Below are 19,798 nucleotides of genomic sequence, written 5' to 3' on the forward strand. Positions count from 1 at the left end.
TACAGCAGAAGATCTTCCACTCCAACACATGGAAAGCAGATCTTCCTGGAGATGTTCTGGCTTTGTTTACAGGGACATTGGGTCTTGTGAAGAGAAAAATTCATTCTCCCTTCTTCCAAAGACGTCCTATAGACTTGTGTATCTGTAACAGTTTGTGTGAAACACATAAGAGTGGAAATGTCAGGTGTCCCAATACCCCCCCCCCTCCCCCGGCATTACAATGTACAAAAAAAGAGCACCAAATTCACACACTCAGCGTTTTCACTTCCTTTATTTCATCGTTCGGATTTAAAACAATGATCTGAAGGAACTCCGCTGGCGCTCACACGAGGATTCGCCACACAATCAAACATTTGTTCAATTCGAAAAATAATAATCAATCGAACTCCTTTTATTGGCACGGCTTCACAGCTGGTCAGCGTGCGGGTTTTCAAGAGCTGTGCAGATCGAAGAAAAGAACCGTGGTGTAATTAATTCATCTAAAAAAAAGAAAGGAGAGAGAGAAGAAAAAAAACGGCGATGCAAAAGCAGCCAAGAAATCCATTTAGAACCGTTTGAATGATTTTTCCCTGAAACGTAAAGAATGCAACGAAGATCACAGTATTTCTTTCCGACATTTCAGAGCAGACGGAAGGCCAGGAGAAGTTTATCATCACGGTTCAGCCTCTTAAACGCTGAGAAACGCAGAGAAATCATCAGACTACTGAGTTTTCATGGGCGTCTGGGTTCAGATCATCGGCTGAGGGTTTTTTTTTTTCCTGCTCCAAAATGTGCAGAAAAAAGGCAACAAAAAATAAACAAGGCAAAACAGGTCCTCGGAGATCACATCAGAAGATAAAGCGCTCTTTAAACTGAAACTCGTCGCATTAAACAGGAATTGGTCCCAAAAAAAAAACCTAAAAGAGGAAATACTGAATATTATAGGATTATGAAATACAAAGTGAAGAGATCGATGGAATTTTTGTAGTTAACATAATTAAAAGAACCACAAATATTTACTCAATGACACACGATTCTTTGAGCCAGTGAGTACACAGTATTACAGTTTTTACAGGAATGTTTAATGCAAAAAAAAAAAAAAAATACACCATTGTAAAAAAACAAAAAAAAAAAACTGTAGGGTTTTTTCTTACGATGATCGATGCGTTTTGTTCAACCCGCCCAATTAAATATAACGGCTTCCCCAAGTGACTAAATCCCTACATGGGCGGAGCGACATCAGGGCCCCAGACGTGATTGGCCGGAGCCTCTTAGAGAAGCTCGACGTAATTGGCTGGGAACATTCCAAAATGGCCGTCCGGCGCGTAGCCTCTCCACCAGCCTTCGTCGATCATTTCAATGCTGGTGATGATGTCATCCGGGTCGAAGGAGATCTCTGTGTTGTCAGCTACACACACACACACACACACACACACAAACACACAATAATTTATCATGTGAAAATCTCCCCTGTGAGTGTGTCACACGATAAAACTAAACACATCAGACAATCTGCTGATGATATGCTAATTATTATGATTCAGTCAGTCTCATTTACATATGCAAATGTACAGTCACATAACAATAGATCACAATCTAATGCTCTTTTTTGCCTGGGAACCCTTCACACACACACACACACACACACACACACACACGTGTGGTACTCACCTGCCTGGTAGTCGTACAGTGCTCGAGCACAGGTACCACGATCACTTGTGTCTGCATCTTGATATAAGTTCTGCTCCTGTGCGTACACACATTTTTTTTAATTAAACAAAATAAAAAATACAAAGCTTTTCCGTCTCGGCTTGTATGTGTATGTGTGCGTGTGTGTGTGTGTGTATGTGTGTAAGTGCTGTACCTGTGGTGGTTCTTCATAAATGTTCTCTGGCTCAGGTTCTGGTTCATTTTCATGCTGTTCCACATGAGAGCTGTACTGATTACTGACCTCTGCGACGTCTACAAACGAAAGAGAGAGAGAGAGCGAGAGAGAGAGAGCGAGAGCAAGAGAGAGATGGGAAGAGAGATAGAGAAAGAGAGGGAAAGAAAGAGGGGGGGGAGTGGAGAAAAGTCATGCACCGCTGCTGTTTGACCACACGATGGCGCTTGGGTGCCAGTACACAGAGTAGACAGAATGAAGATTCAGGAAAAAAGTGTGTTCTAGGTTGCGTGAGAGAGAGAGAGAGAGAGAGAGAGAGAGAGAGAGAGAGAGAGAGAGAGAGAGAGAGTGTGTGTGTGTGTGTGTGTGTGTGTGTGTGTGTGTGTGTGTCACCTTCGTACTCTGCTTCAGCTTCTGCTTCCTCGTACTCATTCTGAGACTCCACAACTCTGGTTTCTACACACACACACACACACACACACACATTTCAACACAAACGTACAGAAGCGATACACACTGTAGTGATTTATTCAGGTCCCCATTAACACACACTTGAACACACCCCAGGTGCACGTATCCTATCAGAACTGAAGTAAATGCACTGGCGTGAAGTCTGATGATCTGGAACTCCAGGTGAAGGATTGTTAGACAGTTTTATCACAGATGAACAGGAGACAGGAGAAGGACGAGGATGTGCTCAGTGTGTATCGAACACTTTTTATAAATTTTTATATATAAAACTAGTAAATTTTTGCCTAAAACAGCAGTAAGTGTGTATCTACATATCTAAAAATGACCGTTTCAGACTTTTCCGTATCTGTTCAATGGTGACACGGACATCAGTTTACACGAGAACATGTGAACACAACATTTTGCATCTAGCTATAGCCACGTGATCATGCGGAAACGTCGGAGGAGTTTGTACAAGTGACGTGACTTTTACAGTTCTCTCAGTTGTACAGCTGAGCACTTAAGAGACCTCAAGGGCCCTAAAGCTTAGTGGTGCTGGGATTTGAACCCATGACCTTCTGATCAGAAGTCCAAACATCCAAACAAAAGCATTTTACCAACCTGGAGGTATGCATGCATTCATTTCTTTCCTGTTTTTCGTATTGAGGCGGATTTATTTAAATTAGCATTCGATTTCATGTTAAAAAAGGGGGAGGGGTTAAACTCTGCGTGTCTCAGGAGTGTTTTTCTCCGGCAGACTTCGTAGTCGAAGTCTGTAATTCCAGAGGGAATTCGTCTCAATCAGGTTTGTTGGGATCCGACACGTGGGGCGTAGCGAATCTCACACACACACTAGAGACTTCCTGTTTCAGACGTAAATATGTTCGGAACTAAAAAGCTGGAACTAATGTGGAGAAACATTACTGAGTAAAGCGATCTGAGGAAAATGATGATAACATCACGATAGAACACTGTGACACACCTAGTAACGTGTATGAACATGAAGCAGAAGGAGGAAAGAATTAGTGTATCGGCAAAAACACACCAAGCAGACAGAACACACACACACACACACACACACACACACACACACCACAGCAGCTGTGTTGATGTGCACTGTGAGCGCAGAGGTTGGTGGAGGTTAAGAGAAAGTCAGGAAAAAGGTTCCTCTGGGGTTCTTTGAATGGTTCTAACAGAAAGGAGCGTTTCTTTTTCCATTCTGGATGCTAGAACGTATCGTCCATTTTCCCCAAAGTTCAGACTGAAGCAATAAATTGTCACATTTGGAACCAATCAGAGTGCCAATGTTGGAGTGGGCGGGACTTAACTAGATTGCCATTCCTTTTTAAAACATACAGGAAGTTAGGAAGTCAGGAACCCATAAAGAACCTCTAATCCCCTTTTAATTTTTTTTTAAAATGTGTCATTCCAGGAACCTCCAGGGGGTGTCAGTGCAGCCTGGGAATCGCTAAGGGGCGGAGTTTGTTGTAGTGAAAGGTGCTGATTGGTCGCGCACAGGCTTTTTAGAACACACGGACTTCATCTTGTTAAACGTTGCGCTAACGTGTTTAATTACATCTTATTGTATTTCTTAACCATCAGGAACTTGAACTTCATGTGGAGTGAACTTTCAGATCAATCGCTCGATTTGTTCGAGGTCTCGTAGTGTTCGCTTGCATTCAGGACAGTTCCTGAATGGTTTAGTGTCTCGAAAGGTTCCTGGAATCGTGCTGGAATGTGTGTGCAAGTGTGTAAGCGTGGGCTTGTGTGTGTGTGTGTGTACCTGTGGCTCGTACAGGTGAGACCTGGTGTAGAGGAGAGCGAGGCGGCTCGGGCTCATAAGGCTGCTTAGAGAGAAAAGGGCTTTTCAACCGCCCTGACACACACACACACACACACACACACACACACACACACACACACAGAAACAAAGAGAAAGAGAGAGACACAGAATGAAAAGAGGCAGAAATGATTACACACACACACACACACACACACACACACACACACACCACCACAAATGTTACACACTGAACAAAACTAGGAAGTGTCTGATTTACAGACAGAATGAAGCCGGAGAGAAAGAGAGAGAAAAGGGTGTAGCCAGAGAGGGCGCTAACGAGCACACAGAACACAGGATCGGTGTTAGTCACATGTTAGATGATCCAGCGTACACCAGCGGACCCAGATATTATCAGTTCAGCTTGTTCTGGCCTGTTCAGCGCCAGCGTTTACACACACCCCGGTCTCGTGAACACAAACACGGATTAAAATGGCCGCTGGGAGCAGATCTGAGCTGCATTAAGTCACGGCCGAGCTTCTTGTTCAGAGCTTTTCCAATCAATCAATGCTCTCAGAGTGGGCGTGGCCTAATCGTAACATTTTAACAATGCACATTGTGTCCAAGTAGCTTTTGTAAGAATTATGAGAGAAAATTCACTTATTTTTTTATTAGGGGTGTAACGTACACGTATTCGCACCGGACCGTTTCTGTACTTTCAGTACAGTGCACGTGTAAACCAAACCTGAGTTTGTTGAGTCTCCGCCTCGGGTCAAACTAATGTAAACAATTTAATTACACTTTTCCATTTATTTCATTTTATTAAATCAATTTAATTTGTGCCAATTTAATCGATTATTCAATTTAATCAATATAATAAAAAATGTGTATTAATTGGATTTATTCTATTTTTTATTATTTAAACCATGCAGGCATTTTATTTAAAATTGTTTAAATGCAAACTGTTAATATTCAGAAATGTTAATAATAATACTAATAAAATAATAATATTTACATTATTAAAAAAAAAAAACACCAACAATTTTATCTTTTGCATTTTTTCCCCTGTAAACGTACCGAAAGTGAACCGAAGTGTGACTTAAAACCCGAAGGTACGTCCCGAACCGTGAACTCCGTGTCCTGTTACACCCCTAATGTAAATGTGTGTGTGTTTATCCGTGATGAGCAGCCGGAAGTGTATGAGGAAGAAACATTGAGGGGATCCAGACTCAAAAGGGGAACCTCATCCTCATCCAAGAATGTGATTATAAATCATTACAACATTATAAACACCAGTGAGTGAGAAACATCACGAGCACCGGAGTGTGTGATTATGAGGAATGTCAGCTGGAGTTTTAGAACCAGATCATATGATGGTTATAAGAGTCTAAAGTGCAGTTTGACTGACAGACGTCTACACTCACTATTTACTTACTTTACACTATTAAACTTACAGTACTGCTGATTTACCAATCATTTTCTACGTTCGTTCATTTGTGTCGTATTGCTTTGCCTTTTATGGAGTTTTGTGGGCGTGTCTAAATGGAAAGCAGCCATGTTGACTGTTTTATGTTTTTTTTTTATTATTATTATTATTTCTATTAAGTGGAATTTCAGCAAAACTTTTAGATGCAAAATGATCCTTTAACGATGCTTTATGTGTGTGTGTGTGTGTGTGTGTGTGTGTGTGTGTGTGTGTGTGTGTGTGTGTGTGTGTTCTAACCAGGCTGTGGACTGGACGGTGTGTTGTCTGTGCTGCTGGCTGGCACACCCCTCTCTCTCTGTTGGAACATTTCTCTGGGGTTCACAGAACGCTGGGAGATGAGAGCAGCAGCATCCTGTTGAACACACACACACACACACACCCACCCACACCCACACACACTTTGTTAACACCAAGCATCACACTACGGATTTCTGAAAGGACGAATGTGTTAGTAGCAGAGAGACTTGAGTGTGAAAGAGAGAGAGAGAGAGTGGTGTGTGTGTGTGTGTGTGTGTGTGTGTGTGTGTGTGTGTGTAAGATAGAAAGAGAGAGTAAGAGATGTAAGCCATCCGAAGCACTGTCTCAGATGGAGGAATAAAGGCGGTTAAGTGAAAGTGAAGAAAAAAAAAAGAAGGAAGGAGCAGGAAGACGAGTCTGAGCGAAGCTGAAAGACGAGTTGATCAGCGTCTCTCACACTCACGCACATTGGCTTTTTCCACAGATTCTGCACGCTTAAAGGATTTGGGTCTGTCTGTCGGCTCCTCCTCTTCCTGGCACACATGAATACACACTTTACATCCCAAATCACACTTTTTCCTTCTCACACACACACACACACACACACACACACACACACCCCTAGCCTAATTGCTGTGATACATTTCTTCAGTGCTCAAACAGACTTCTTGAATGCAGATATGTAAATTTTCTCTCTTTCACTCTCTAACACACACACACACACACACACACACACACACACACACACACACACACACACACACACACACACACACACTCACTATTATTATTATTATTAATATATCTCAGGCACTTTCAAAGCATACAAGAAATTAAATAAATATAAGTAAATAAACATCACAGAATAAATCACAAAAATATAAAAGATCACATAAAAGCTTTCCTGAAAAAGGTGATAGTTTTAAAAGCAGATTTAAAAACACACATTCGTCCTTATTACACTGGTTACTCCTTAAAGGTGCAGTACGCAACAGTTCAAGGTGTTTTCAGGCCTTTAATCATCAGTCACATCAAAGACACTTTGATGTCACATAAAACGGTGATTTTGCCTTCTTTATTTCAGACTGGTTCTAATAATTTTTTTCTGGCCCAGAAATGATCTCTATACCCATTCAGAGAGTTCTGTGTTGCTATGAAAAGTCGACTCGGGGGGTAAAACAGGAACACTGAAGGTGTCCTGTGGTTTACACGCTACATCATGTCACTTACCTCTCAATATTAGAGTGTAGAAGTGACGTGATGTAGCGTGTAAACCACAGGACACCTTCAGTTTTATTCTTATAGCAACTTTACCCACCGGATATACGGCAAAAAATCAGAACCTAGGATCATCTCTGCTTGGAAAAATGGGAGGAGCTTCATTGTTAGTTGCTGAATAGTAACAGTCATAATAATATAAACAAGCAAACAAACCAATTTGTTTTTAAACACGACAAATATGAATGAAACGTGGGAATTGTTTGAAAAAGTTCATCAGCAAAACATTCGAAACAAAATGTAATTTTTATTTTAGAAGTCTTCTAGTCATTCAAGTAATACTTGTAGCTCCGCCCACACACAACAACAATAACAAAAAAAACCATATTAAAAAATTATAATAATAATGTTCAACACTACTCTGTAGACCTGGTCTTATCTAAGAGATTAAGATTAACAAACACACACCCACACACACTTCTTATCGACGTATAGGTATATGTGTGTGTGTGTGTGTGTGTGTGTGTGTGTGTGTGTGGGCGTCTTGGTTACCTGCTGTTTCTCCTGCTTACTCTCAACTTGCTGCTGGTACTTCCTGTAACACAAACACAAGCTTTATCAGTCCACACACACACCTGCTAGGTGCTAGAGTATCACTATATCACTATAGTGAGTGTGTGTGTGTGTGTATGTGTGTGTGTGTGTGTGTGTGTGTGTGTGTTACTCTGTACAGTCCCGTCTCACCTCGACTCATCGATCTGTGAGGCTCTCTCTTTGGCCGCCTTCTCCCTCAGCACCGCCTCCTTGACCTCCCGATCCTTCCTCTCCTTCTCCAGCTGCTGACGCTCCTCATCCGCCTTCTTCTTCTCCTCCTGTCGTCGCTTCTCCTCATCTTTCTGAGGTTAAGAGGTGAAAAAAGAGATGTATTTTAAAGCATCACTAAGCGCACGAGAGAATTCGAAATCAAATAAAATGATAATCTGATAATCTTCGGAAATCACTTGTTTTTTTTTATACCTCTGCCTGCGCCCAGAAGTTATCCTTGTTGGTTCTCTTGATTTCGGACATCGCGTTGGTCTTCTGATACACAGAACCCTGCGAGAACAAAACACAAATACGAGATAAAAAAACCTCACATGCAAGGGGGGTCGTCTCCATAAATATTGGCACCTCTTAAAATAATTAGATCTGTTAAGTTCTCGAAAAAAGAATGCATCCGTTATTTGTTCTTATAGATAATGTGTTATTATTTCCCAAAAGTCAACAATTTTCTTACAATCTTACACTCGGTATTTACTTCTTATTTAGTGCAATATGGGAGAAACGTGTAAATGATGGATGTGAGAGACAACGAACCAGTTATTTTAATAGATTTCCTCAAAATTCTACAAACAAAACCCCATAATTAAAATGTGAAAGAAGTTTGTTTAAAATCTTTGCAAATTTATATTTTGTTTTTTTATAGAGAGAGCCGTCACCCAGTCTGAGGTCCAGAGTGGTCTGGAGCAGGTTTTCATCAAGGACGTCATTGTTCATTGCTGCATTCATCTCTTCCTCGATCCTGACTATTCTCCTAGTACCTGCTGCTGAAAAACATCCCCACAGCATGATGCTGCCACCACCATGCTTCACTGTAGGGATGGTATTGGCCATGTAATGAGTGGTGACTGGTTTCCTGCAGACATGATGCTTGACATTCAAGCCTAAGAGTCCTTCAGGTGCCTTTTGGCAAACTCCAGGTGGGCGGTCATGTGCCTTTTACTGAGAAGTGGCTTCCGTCTGGCCATTCTGCCATAAAAGCCTGATTGGTGGAGTCCTACAGAGATAGTTGTTCTTCTGGAACGTTCTCCTCTCTACACAGAGAAACGCTGAAACTCTTTCAAAGTGACCATTAGGTTCTTAGTCACCTCCCTGACTAAGGCTCTTCTCCCCCTGATTGCTCAGTTTGACCTACTCAAGGAAGAGTCCTGGTGGTTCCGAACTTCTTCTATTTACGAATGATGGAGGCCACTGTGATCATTGGGACCTTCAATGCTGCAGACATTTCTCTGTCTCCTTCCTCAGATCTGTGCCTCAAAACAATCCTGTCTCTGAGATCTACAGGCAATTTCTTGGACTTCATGGCTTTGTTTGTGCTCTGACACTGAAAATGGACAACTGTTAACTGTGGGACCTCATATAGATCAGGTGTGTCCCTTTCCAAATCATCTCCAATCAACTGGATTTACCACAGATGGACTCCAATCAAGTTGTAGAAACATCTCATTGATGATCAGTGGAAACAGGATGCACCTGAGATCAATTTTGAGTGTCACGGCAAAGGCTGTGAAAACGTATGTACACGTGATTTTTTTGTTTTGTTATTTTTTTGTAATAAATTTGCAAAGATTTTGAACAGACTTCGTTCACGTTGTCATTATGGGATTTTGTTTGTAGAAAAACACAGAGAGACCAAAAGAATGAGCAGAGAATAAACGTTATAATGCAACAATGCATTGCTGTTCTTTAGAAACATGTCGAGGACATGCAATCACTCATTGATTTCGAATTAGATGGGGTGCCAATAATTCTGAAACCGGTAGTTTTGCATTACTTTTACCTGTGTAAAAATGAATAGACTACACACCACCTCGGGCGCGAGTCGCTGTGTGGGTCATGTCTGTGTAGGGGTGCCAATACTTTTGGATATGCCTTAATATTAGTTTGAAATCTGCAGTAAGACACAAAATTGTGTTTTTTTTTTTTTGCTTTTTCCACCAATACTGCAAGCTTATTAGCTTTGGGCGCGCTCGCGCGCGCGCACACACACACACACACACACACACACACACACACACACACACACACACACACACACACACACACACACGGATGAATCTAGCAAAAGTGTTATTATACTGGTTACTCCTTAAAGGTGCAGTACGCAACAGTTGAACGTGTTTTCATGCCTTTAATCATCAGTCACATCAAAGACACTTTGATGTAAAACAAAACTGTGATTTGCATTTTTACCATGAAACACAAAATTATTATAGAATATAATTAATAGTAATAGTCAGATTTTTTTCTGGCCCAGAAATGAGCTCCACACCCCTTTCAGACTTGTGTTGCAGAGTTTACCCTTTTCACAGACTGGTTCTTCGAGTGGTTTTGCTCAAATGTGGTTTAAGAACATTTTGTGAGGTAACAGTTTGTTTCCTGTGTGAAGCGAAAACATTTCCCTTCAGCTTTTTTGTCTGTATTTAGTCTTCCTACTTCACACAGGCATTCCTGTCTCTTATTCTAATCTCTTTATCTTCTTGTCCTCCTCCCCAGATTAATAAATGTCTCAGTGGAAGATATTTCAGACATTTCATTTTTCCACCCAACTGCATTTTTTCAGCCTTCCTCCTTCATAGGATTTAACATTAACTGAAAGCCGGATGAACTGAAATCCAGCTGTGGTGAGGCAAAGTTAACATCTGTACATAACACAGATGGTAAGATTCACTGATTTGCATAACGTGGGCGTTGGATACAAGTTGCCGTTTATATGGCGATGCATCGTTTTTAACATACGTGAGTAAAAAGACGATTTATTTATATATAATTAGTAGATGCACTATAATTTTATTCTTTAGAAAGTAACCAATAATATGTAGATCGATTTCTTGTCGCTAGAACTTGTTTCTCGAGCGCGTTCTCTTAGATTAACATGGCAGAGGTAGAGCTGTAACTTCCTCTAGACACAACAGGAAAAGAACTGAATTGATTTGCTGTCTGTCTGAACCAAAGAAATAAAAGTGAACTATCTGCACCATATTGAATTGCATAGTATAATTTTTTTTATTGAATCATATTGCAAATGATGATTCGTATTGTATTGGGTAAATTGTATCGTAATCGGGTGAATTGTATTGTATCGGTAGCTGCTTCATATGTATCTTTAATGTATCGTATCGTAGGCTATGCATCGAGAGCTAAATCGCATCTGTCTCAGTTATAAAGATGAACATCACTAATATATATAAGTTTTTATTAAAATTTTTTTGTTTTATATAAAGTCCTAAGATGTGCAGTTCCACTTAGAATATGTTAATGTTCGTTCACAATACTTTAATAATCACAACGATCTTGAGCTTTTTTTTCTCCACCCAGATATCAATTACAAAAATAGCCATGATCACAGAAAGGGTTACTAGAGGTCAAAATGCAGGACCGGACATGTAGCATGTAACTCCAGTGAAAGGAGGAAAATTAAGATGAATGAAAAAAGAAATGAATGAATAAGGGGAAAAAAGTGAAAGTGAGACAGAGGGATGGAGAGTAAGACAGGCTGGGGTGAAGAAAGTGTAAGGGAAAAGAAAACAGCGAAAAAAAAAAAGGAAAATAAGAAAGTGTGAGACTGAAAGCAAAAAAAAAAGTGAAACAGAGGGGAGAGAAACAGAAGAGAGAGAGAGAGAGAGAGAGAGAGAGAGAGAGAGAGAGAGAGAGAGAGAGACTCACCACAGGCCCCTGAGGTCCAGTGTCTCTGAAGCGGTTGGACTCCTTGTGGAAGCTGTAATTGGCTCCTGAAGCTTTGGCCACTTTCTGCATGATGGCTTCGGGTTCCACATCCTCCTCTGCACGAGCGTTTATAGTCACATGTGCTCCCTAAAAACACACACACACACACACACACACACACACACTATAAAATCCATGGTCTTCACACAAACCCCCTGCAGATGTTTCAGTGATGATTGTGTGAAGTTTTTAATCCATGTGACATCCTGCTTCTGATTTATTTAGCAATCCTGAATCCAGGAAATCTAAAGATAACTCAGATCTACGTGAAAATAACAGATTTGAGCTGCTACCTGATTTGAATGTGCGCTTGTGATCAGGACCTGGTTCTTAACAGGACTGGATCAAATCAGATCTACGGGCGGTTGAGAAAATCCCTGCTGTTAAAACCGCTACACCGCCGATATGTACCTCGGGATCTGGAGGTGAAACACGATTAGTTCCCCTTCGTCTTCTGCACGTGTCGTCCACTACACCTGGTGTGGCTCTCGTCCTTCAGGGGAATCATGGTGAGCACTGATAGAATTTAGAGTCGAGTTGCTTGTTTTGTATCAAGTTGACTGTATTTGAGTTGAGCTGTCCGTTTCTAAATTGGGTTGCCAGTTTTATGTCGAGTTGCACGTTTTTTTAATCGAGTTGGCTGTATTTGAGTTGAGCTATCCGTTTTTAAATTTGGTTGCCAGTTTCAAGTTCGAGTTGTCAGTTTTTTACTCGAGTTGACTGTATTTGAGTCGAGCTGTCCATTTGTAAATTGGGTTGCCAGTTTTAAGTCGAGTTGTCAGTTTTTTACTCGAGTTGACTGTATTTGAGTCGAGCTGTCTATTTTTAGATTGGTTTGCCAGTTTTAAGTCAAATTAAGTCAAATTGGCTGCCCGTATTTTGTTCAAGTTGCTTGTTTTTAAATTGAGTTGCCTGTTTTGAGTCGCTCTGCCAATTTTTTATCGAGTTCCCAATTGCAAACATGATGTAGTTGTTTACTGATGTTCATTCACAGATGTTTCCATGCTTCACTGGCCTGAACTGTGCATATCACGCTGCTTTACTGGTGTTTCAGAATGTGATGTTTTAGACAGAGAAGTTCCTGATGTTCCTGGTTCTGATATATCTTCAGTGTGTGCTGAAGATCCTGCCGAGGTTTTTCCCCTGGTGCTTTGCTACACAATGTTCCAGCTGGACAGATTCAGCTTCACCACAAGCGCTTAAGGCTTTTCTCAGATGTTCGCCCTGCTCATTACTCAGAGACGATCTGAACGTATTCAGGGTTGTTATGTAGCACTCGGATCGCTCCTGGCTTCTGTTCCAGAGCTGCAAAAAGGTCAACTGTAATGTCCTTTTTCCAGAAGACTGAACAATCCGACAAGAGAGATGCTTAGGAGATTCAACTCAAATCAGACCACTAGCGTAGTATCACATGGATCCACCCACACACACACACACACACACACACACACACACACACACACACACACACACACACACACACACACACACACACGTCTGTACCGAAGCCAGGAGAAAATTCACCTTCAGAAAATTAGCCATGGAGCTCACGTGGTTGGCACACAGTCCTTTCCTGGAGTCTTTCACCCCCTCGCCGGTCTGAAACAAACACACACAGTCAAACGTGTGAAGAAAGCGAACAAACATTTCTGTTGAAAACTAATAAAAACTCACCCAGTTAATCAGGACGTATTTCGGGAGGCCGGAGTTTGGGTCTTTCACCCGGCAGAAGGCGTACATCACCTTCCCACTGTTCAACTCCTCCACCAGCTCCTCCAGACCTCCCTCTGAACACACACACACAAATACCGATAAACACTTCACAAAAATACCACAAAATCCAGATGTTGAGTTGATTTTAAAATTAAGTGTTTATGATGTAGAATTTTTTTTTTCTAATGTGATTTTGTGTCAGATTTTTTATTTTGGGTTGAATTTCTGATTTTTGAGGTAAATCTTTGATGTTGAATGGTGTTTTGATTCTAATGTTAAGGTTTTTTTTATTTTGAGTTTCTCATTTTGAGTTGCTGATTTTGAGTAAAATTTTTGATCGTGTCAAGTTGTTGATTTGTCAAGTTGTTGCTTTAGGATTTTGAGTTGCTGAATTTAAGTAAAACATCTTATTTGAGTTGCTGATTTTGAGACGAGCAACAGCTTTTGAGTTTATTTTTCGATTTTGAGTGGAGTTGCTGACCTAATTTAATTTTTATTTTGAGTTGGTGATATTTAAGTTGAATTTTTGATTTTTAGTTAAATTATTCGAATGGGTCGAGTTGCTGAGACTTAATTGAATTTTTGATTGAGTTCCTAATTTTATTTTGACAAACAACAAAGCTTCAGAAGACTAAATCTAAAAAATCTTGATTACTTTTAAGCGATTTAACCCTGGTGCTGCACAAACACTGACAATATAATGATGTTTACCTTCACTAACTCACGTTATTTTACCGTTTATATATTAACGTGTGTGTAGAATGTTACTGTATATGATGATTAGCACCTGGAATACTCACCCCCTTTATCAGCCAGACGGATATCATTGGTGTTTCCTTCATACGTGAACAAAGCCCTAGAAGACCAGAATGCAGTTAAATCTCTGCACAATGACGATATGATCAAACTCAACAGTCATGATCCACAATGAGGTCAGGGTTTTACACATTTCCCTTCACTGGGGGGAAAAAACAGATGGCTCTCTAATAAGGAAGCTGCTGTGGGTTTTGAAACAGAGGAAGAACAGGTGTGTGATATGGAAGTGTATATATATCTGTTTTGTTCTGAGATCTGTTTTGTGTAAGTCTAAGCACAGATTTAATACAGAACCGTAAAACCAAAGCCCCAAACTCAGCTCAGCTCCTACAGCGAGCTCCCGCGCTCACGTGTTCAGACAAACAAAGCCATTTGTGTACGCAGGAAGTCGTATCAACTTCCTCCCTAAAACCTGGAGACCGTCAAGGTTTGTTTTGCTCAGTGTCCCAATCTTTGAGACGTTCATGGCCCCAGAGAGGCTACGTAGTCTTAATGATAGTCTTCAGCACCGTGTCATTAAAGTCGGACTCGACTCTTTTTGCTGAATCTGCAGAGTCTATAAAGTTCCTGTCGTGCACCAGGAAAACTCTGGTGGTTTCTTGCATCAGAAGATAGTTAGTAGGAGCCGGGGTGGAGGAATGAACGTGGCAGACGTCTGGGGCCACAGTTTCACTTTTTTTTCTTCATGTCACAATAGTTTTCTGTGCTAGCTAAAAAAACAACAAAAAACGCACACGCACACACACACACACACACACACACACACACACACACACACTGTAGAATCCTGACTGGGCTGTTTGACAGGGAACAATATGAGCGCTGAAATGTGACACTGGTTCAGGCGACGTAAAACGAGAGGGCGAATAATGGCCATCATGGAGAGAAATCTTTCTGGAGGTTCTTGGGAGATCTTTCTGGAGGTTCTGGGGAGATCATTCTGGAGGTTCTGGGGAGACCTCTGTGAGAAATCTTTCTGGAGGTTCTGGGAAGATCATTCTGGAGGTTCTGGGGAGATCTTTCCGGAGGTTCTGGGGAGACCTCTGTGAGAAATCTTTCTGGAGGTTCTGGAGAAATCTTTTGTGGTCTTTTTCTGGGCACAAAGTGAATGTGTAAGAAAAAAAAAAGATCCCCAACCACATTAAACTGTTCCTTTTTCTTGCTGAAGCGAGGAAGTTGGCGTTCTTGTTTCGGTGCTGAATCAGCAGCACGAAAAAGAAACCAAACCAATTCATGAGCACGTATCGCTTCTGAATTCTTAAATCCGATTCGTCAGAAAGTGTTGATGTATAACAGAAGATGAGACAGAAGCTACGCCTGATTAGCATACTTTATCGTTTCCATAGTAACGTAATGTAGAATGTAGCGTAATTAAGTTTTGGGGTTTCTGAATTATCATCGGTCACGTGACACTTTATTTCTGCTTGTTATTACATTTAAAGCTGTAGAACCACAAGTTTCTCGACTTTTTATTTTTTTATGGACTTCAGAAAGTTTTTTCGATATCGCAATGGCACAAAAGTTTAACTCGGTAAAGCGACGACAGACGTTCAAGCCATCATCATGGATTACACGCCTTTTTAATGTTTTTACGTGGAGCCTGTGCTATTGCTATGGAAACGAGTGTGCTGATGTTAATATAAACCTGACATTTGTAGCTAAACTGCTGTCAGAGCTGCCGTTTCGGAGAACTAATCAACCAATCAGAATCCAGCAGCACTGTCGCTGTCACAGGTTCAGGTTTGTAAGATACTTCAAATATTTTATTGCCTCTCTCTCTTTTACTACCCCTCACACACACACACACATATTTCTCTCACAGTTTTGGTCTTCCTTCCTCACTGACTCCGCCTTTTCAGTCGGCGGAAACGTAGCTTTTGGAAAACGCTTTTAAACTTTATACATTTGCGACCGCGGGTTTTGCGTTGCCGCGTGGACTGTGTGTGAAAACGAAGGCTTTCGAAAACAGTGACGGATCGCAGAGACTTTTCAACGAGCCGGCACGTAAAAAAAACGCAGAAAGAAAAGACGTGGGTTGAATCGTCTCGCCTATTGCTCATGCGCAGTACAGTGACGTGAGCGTTTTCAGACGTTTCAGTGTAGATAAGCAACTTTTGGGAAACGCCTGAGAAACGAAAGTCGGGACGCGAAGTGTTTTAGTCGAAAACGCTGTTTTAAAATTTATCCGGATTTGTGTAGACGTAGTCTCGGTCTTGCACTGCCTCTGTCTGTCCTCCTGCCTCTGTCTGTCCTCCTGCCTCTGTCTGTCCTCCTGCCTCGGTCTGTCCTCCTGCCTCGGTCTGTCCTCCTGCCTCGGCCTGTCCTCCTGCCCCGTATGTCTGTCCTTCTGCCCTGTATGTCTGTCCTTCTGCCCCGTATGTCTCTCTTATTGTCCCTGTCTGTCCTTCTGCCCCATATGTCTCTCTTATTGTCCCTGTCTGTCCTTCTGCCCCGTATGTCTCTCTTATTGTCCCTGTCTGTCCTTCTGCCCGTATGTCTCTTATTGTCCCTGTCTGTCCTTCTGCCCGTATGTCTGTCCTACTCTCTCTCTCACTCTTCTATTGCCCCTTTCTCTCTGATTGTCTCTAAATACTCTGTTGATTTTTTCAGTCTCGTGCCTCTTTTCTTTTCTTTCACTGTTTTTCTCTCTTTACTCTTAATTTCTTTTATTTTGTTATTTCCTCTCTCTCTCTCACTCTCTCTATCTCGCTCTCTCTCTCTTATTGTCCCTCTTCTGCGGTACACGTTTATCAAACATGCCACACGGCTTATTCTTTTATTGACATTTTTCCCACTAAAGGAGGTCACAGCGGCGCTTTCGTTTCTCTGCTACGGCGTCTGGGTCCCGAGAGGAAACGCGCGGGTAATTAAACGGTCAGTTTCTAATTACTTTTCTTTTCTAGTTCTCACAGGAACCTGCGGTCTTCATTGTAAGAGGAAACAAAAGCTACTTCCTCATTACCTAATCAAGAGTCACACTAAAGGGACACACACACACACACACACACACACACACACACACACACACACTAAAAAGGAAGTTGCAGTCAAACCCAAAATGGCACCCGTTTCACATCGGCTCATCACTGAGACGATTCGACCGAGGCCACACGCAGGGATCTCACCTCGTGTGCTCTCTGTACAGCTTTAATGACCAGGCATTGCTGTTGCCATAGAAACAAAAAAGTAGCAGCGTTTATTCGGACGTTTCAGTTAGAAAGGAAACGGTTTTCATTCATCACATCGTACGAGCGAATTCTCTCGCCTGTACATTACGATAGCGCGCCTCCTTCCTGTCCAATTAGAATAAAATCATAATTTAATATACTCAATAATATAATTACATCATTTACATTTTATTTCAGGAGCTTTTTACAGTGGACTTTATCCCAAAGCAGCTTTACGAAGAAATGAATCGATTACGAATATAAAGACAGTGGGGACGGTGGTAGGAAAAAAAACTCCCTGAGATTGTATGAGGAAGAAACTGTAAGAGAATCCAGACTCAAAAAGGAACCTGTCCTCGTCTGGGTCCTTTTAGTTCCATCACTGAGTAAAAACTGTTTATAAACACACTATATATATATATATATATATATATATATATATATATATATATATATATATATAGGTGAAATTACGATGTTACATTTACGCTATGACGTCACCAATAAAGTTTTTTCCCCCTCGTCATCGTTTTATCACGTCTTCTAGATACATTTAAACAACGCCACCTGCAGTACCGGAGGACTCAAATGCAAACAAAATGGGATTATAGATAAATTCCCCAGAACCTCTTCTGTACGGAGAATACTGGGGACCTCGTCGGTACGGAGAATTCCCAGGACCTTTTTGGGATCAAGTTTCCCAGGTCCTCTTTGGAACGAAGAATTCCGGAGACCTCGACGGCACGAAGAATTACAGGGACCTCCTTGGTACGGAGAATTCCGGGGACCTCGTCAGTACAGAGAATTATAGGGACCGCCTTGGTACGGAGAATTACGGGGACCTCCTCGGTATGGAGAATTTCGGAGACCTCCTCGGTACGGAGATCCCCAAGACCTCCTCGGTACAGAGATATTTGTAGGTATGAAAAATTTTAGGAGCCATGCAGCTCATCTCAAACATGTTGGGTCCGGGTTGACTTTGATGCTCGGACGCCTCTTCTACAGTGGGTTGTGATAAACACGACTACAACAAAATACAAACAGATCACGGACCTTCCGAACAGCAGAAGGATTCACGAACGTTCGTGAGAAGACCAGGATGTGTTACGATGTTAAAATAAAAGCGTCCTGATTGGGTCGCTCTTCTCACCGGTCACTGGGCAGAGCTGAAATGAATCTGAACATAGAAAAACCTGACATCTATCTAGTCTGGTTTGGGTTGGAGGTGACAGAACATGTGATGGTGCAATGATTTAATGAAATCAGCACTAATCTCTGTTAAACCCTGTAATAATCCCTGTGAACAGAATGCTGTGATGATCACATGGAAATGCAATCAGCTGTCATGTTGGGGTCAGAAAGTGAGTCACCTCCATCCTCCAGGAGCTTCTGTAGACATCTCCCAGATCAGCTCTTCTCGCTCGATAGAAATGTTATCTAACATGAGAAATTATTGTTCTAGAAACAAAAAGAGAATCTGATGGACGAGCAGAACTCTCCTGCCCTAACCACCCATGGTGTCCCTGAGCTTTATAACGCACCTATGACGCGTCTTAACGCTCCATTACTCACCAGTTAGTCTCGGATTTCTCATCCACCACCTCCTTATAGGCGGCTGTAAGCGCTGGACCGTTCTTACTTAAATTCACGGACATTATAAAGAAAAAGAAAAGAAATTTGATATAAATAAACCGAGTCTTGGACTGAACCTGAGGTTTGAACAGCAGAACAGCGACACTCGGGCGAAGGAGTTTGAGCCACGCCTACCGGAAGCGCTGGAGTATACGTCATCACGCACGTCGACGTCAGGTTGCACGCACTATTTATTCATTTTCTTCGTAATAAAAAAAAACATTTATAATACCAATAAATACTACACATAGTAATTATATATACATTATAAAAATATATATAAAAAATATATATAGTTTTAAAAATGGAGACAATCGAGAAGTACAAAATATTATATAAATACATAATAAGAAAAGGAAAGAAAATTAATTGTACAATAATTTGCAATTACATCCATCTTTTTTCTTTCAAAAAAATCCTTTAATTTTTTTAAACCCTTTAAGTAATAATAAATGTAATTCACTCCAAATCCTTAATTGCAAGCAAGTTGCATGTGTTATGTACTGATTTTATGATTTTTTTTAAATATTTTTACAGCATTCACTAATAATAATAATAATAATAATAATAATAATAATAATAATAATAATAAATTAATTACATAGAACCATTTTTGAAAAAACAAATCATTTTAATAATTTATATATATATATATATATATATATATATATACACACACACATACACATATATACATACACATTTATTTTGTTAGTATTAAAAAGCTACATGGAGTAAAATAAAATTAAAAATAAAAGTTTTTCTCCTTTAAGTCTCGCATTTCTCTGAGAAAAGCCGCGTTCTGATTGGTCCATTCTTTACGCCGCTTGATCGCTGGAAATAAACAAAGGGGGGAATTTGCGCCGCCTAGTGGACGTCATCCGAATATAATG

The 19,798-nt window shown here is 40.9% G+C and overlaps 1 protein-coding gene across 4 annotated transcripts; it reads right to left on the bottom strand.

Annotated features, from left to right (window-relative positions):
- Window positions 1–252: 252 nt before the first annotated feature.
- On the bottom strand, window positions 253–19,061 carry dbnlb (drebrin-like b). 4 transcript variants are annotated; one of them, XM_046871444.1, is made up of 15 exons: window positions 18,846–19,060; window positions 14,091–14,146; window positions 13,252–13,364; window positions 13,102–13,176; window positions 11,518–11,664; window positions 8,050–8,127; window positions 7,777–7,928; window positions 7,585–7,627; window positions 6,282–6,347; window positions 5,815–5,929; window positions 4,095–4,187; window positions 2,255–2,317; window positions 1,844–1,941; window positions 1,651–1,726; window positions 253–1,387 (listed from the first exon to the last, which is right to left on the bottom strand). In XM_046871444.1, exons 1-15 carry the CDS (start codon window positions 18,926–18,928, stop codon window positions 1,251–1,253), a joined length of 1,395 nt encoding a protein of 464 aa, XP_046727400.1. In that variant the 5' UTR covers window positions 18,929–19,060; the 3' UTR covers window positions 253–1,250. The 4 variants fall into 4 exon arrangements, with proteins under 4 accessions (XP_046727400.1, XP_046727401.1, XP_046727402.1 ...); XM_046871445.1 differs by lacking the exon at window positions 6,282–6,347 and having other exon boundaries at window positions 18,846–19,061; XM_046871446.1 differs by lacking the exon at window positions 4,095–4,187.
- Between the last annotated feature and the right edge of the window lie 737 nt (window positions 19,062–19,798).

Source organism: Silurus meridionalis, chromosome 17 (genome assembly GCF_014805685.1).
Source record: "Silurus meridionalis isolate SWU-2019-XX chromosome 17, ASM1480568v1, whole genome shotgun sequence".
Lineage (NCBI taxonomy): Eukaryota > Metazoa > Chordata > Actinopteri > Siluriformes > Siluridae > Silurus > Silurus meridionalis.

Bases quoted from the DNA above. Each gene is read 5' to 3' on its own strand.
- dbnlb (XM_046871444.1), bottom strand. From the start codon at position 18,928: ATGTCCGTGAATTTAAGTAAGAACGGTCCAGCGCTTACAGCCGCCTAT. The intron at 4,188-5,814 runs GTTAGAACACAC...TGTGTGTGTCAG, and splicing joins ACCGTCCAGTCCACAGCCTG to GGCGGTTGAAAAGCCCTTTT. The intron at 1,388-1,650 runs GTGAGTACCACA...GTGTGTGTGTAG, and splicing joins ACTGTACGACTACCAGGCAG to CTGACAACACAGAGATCTCC.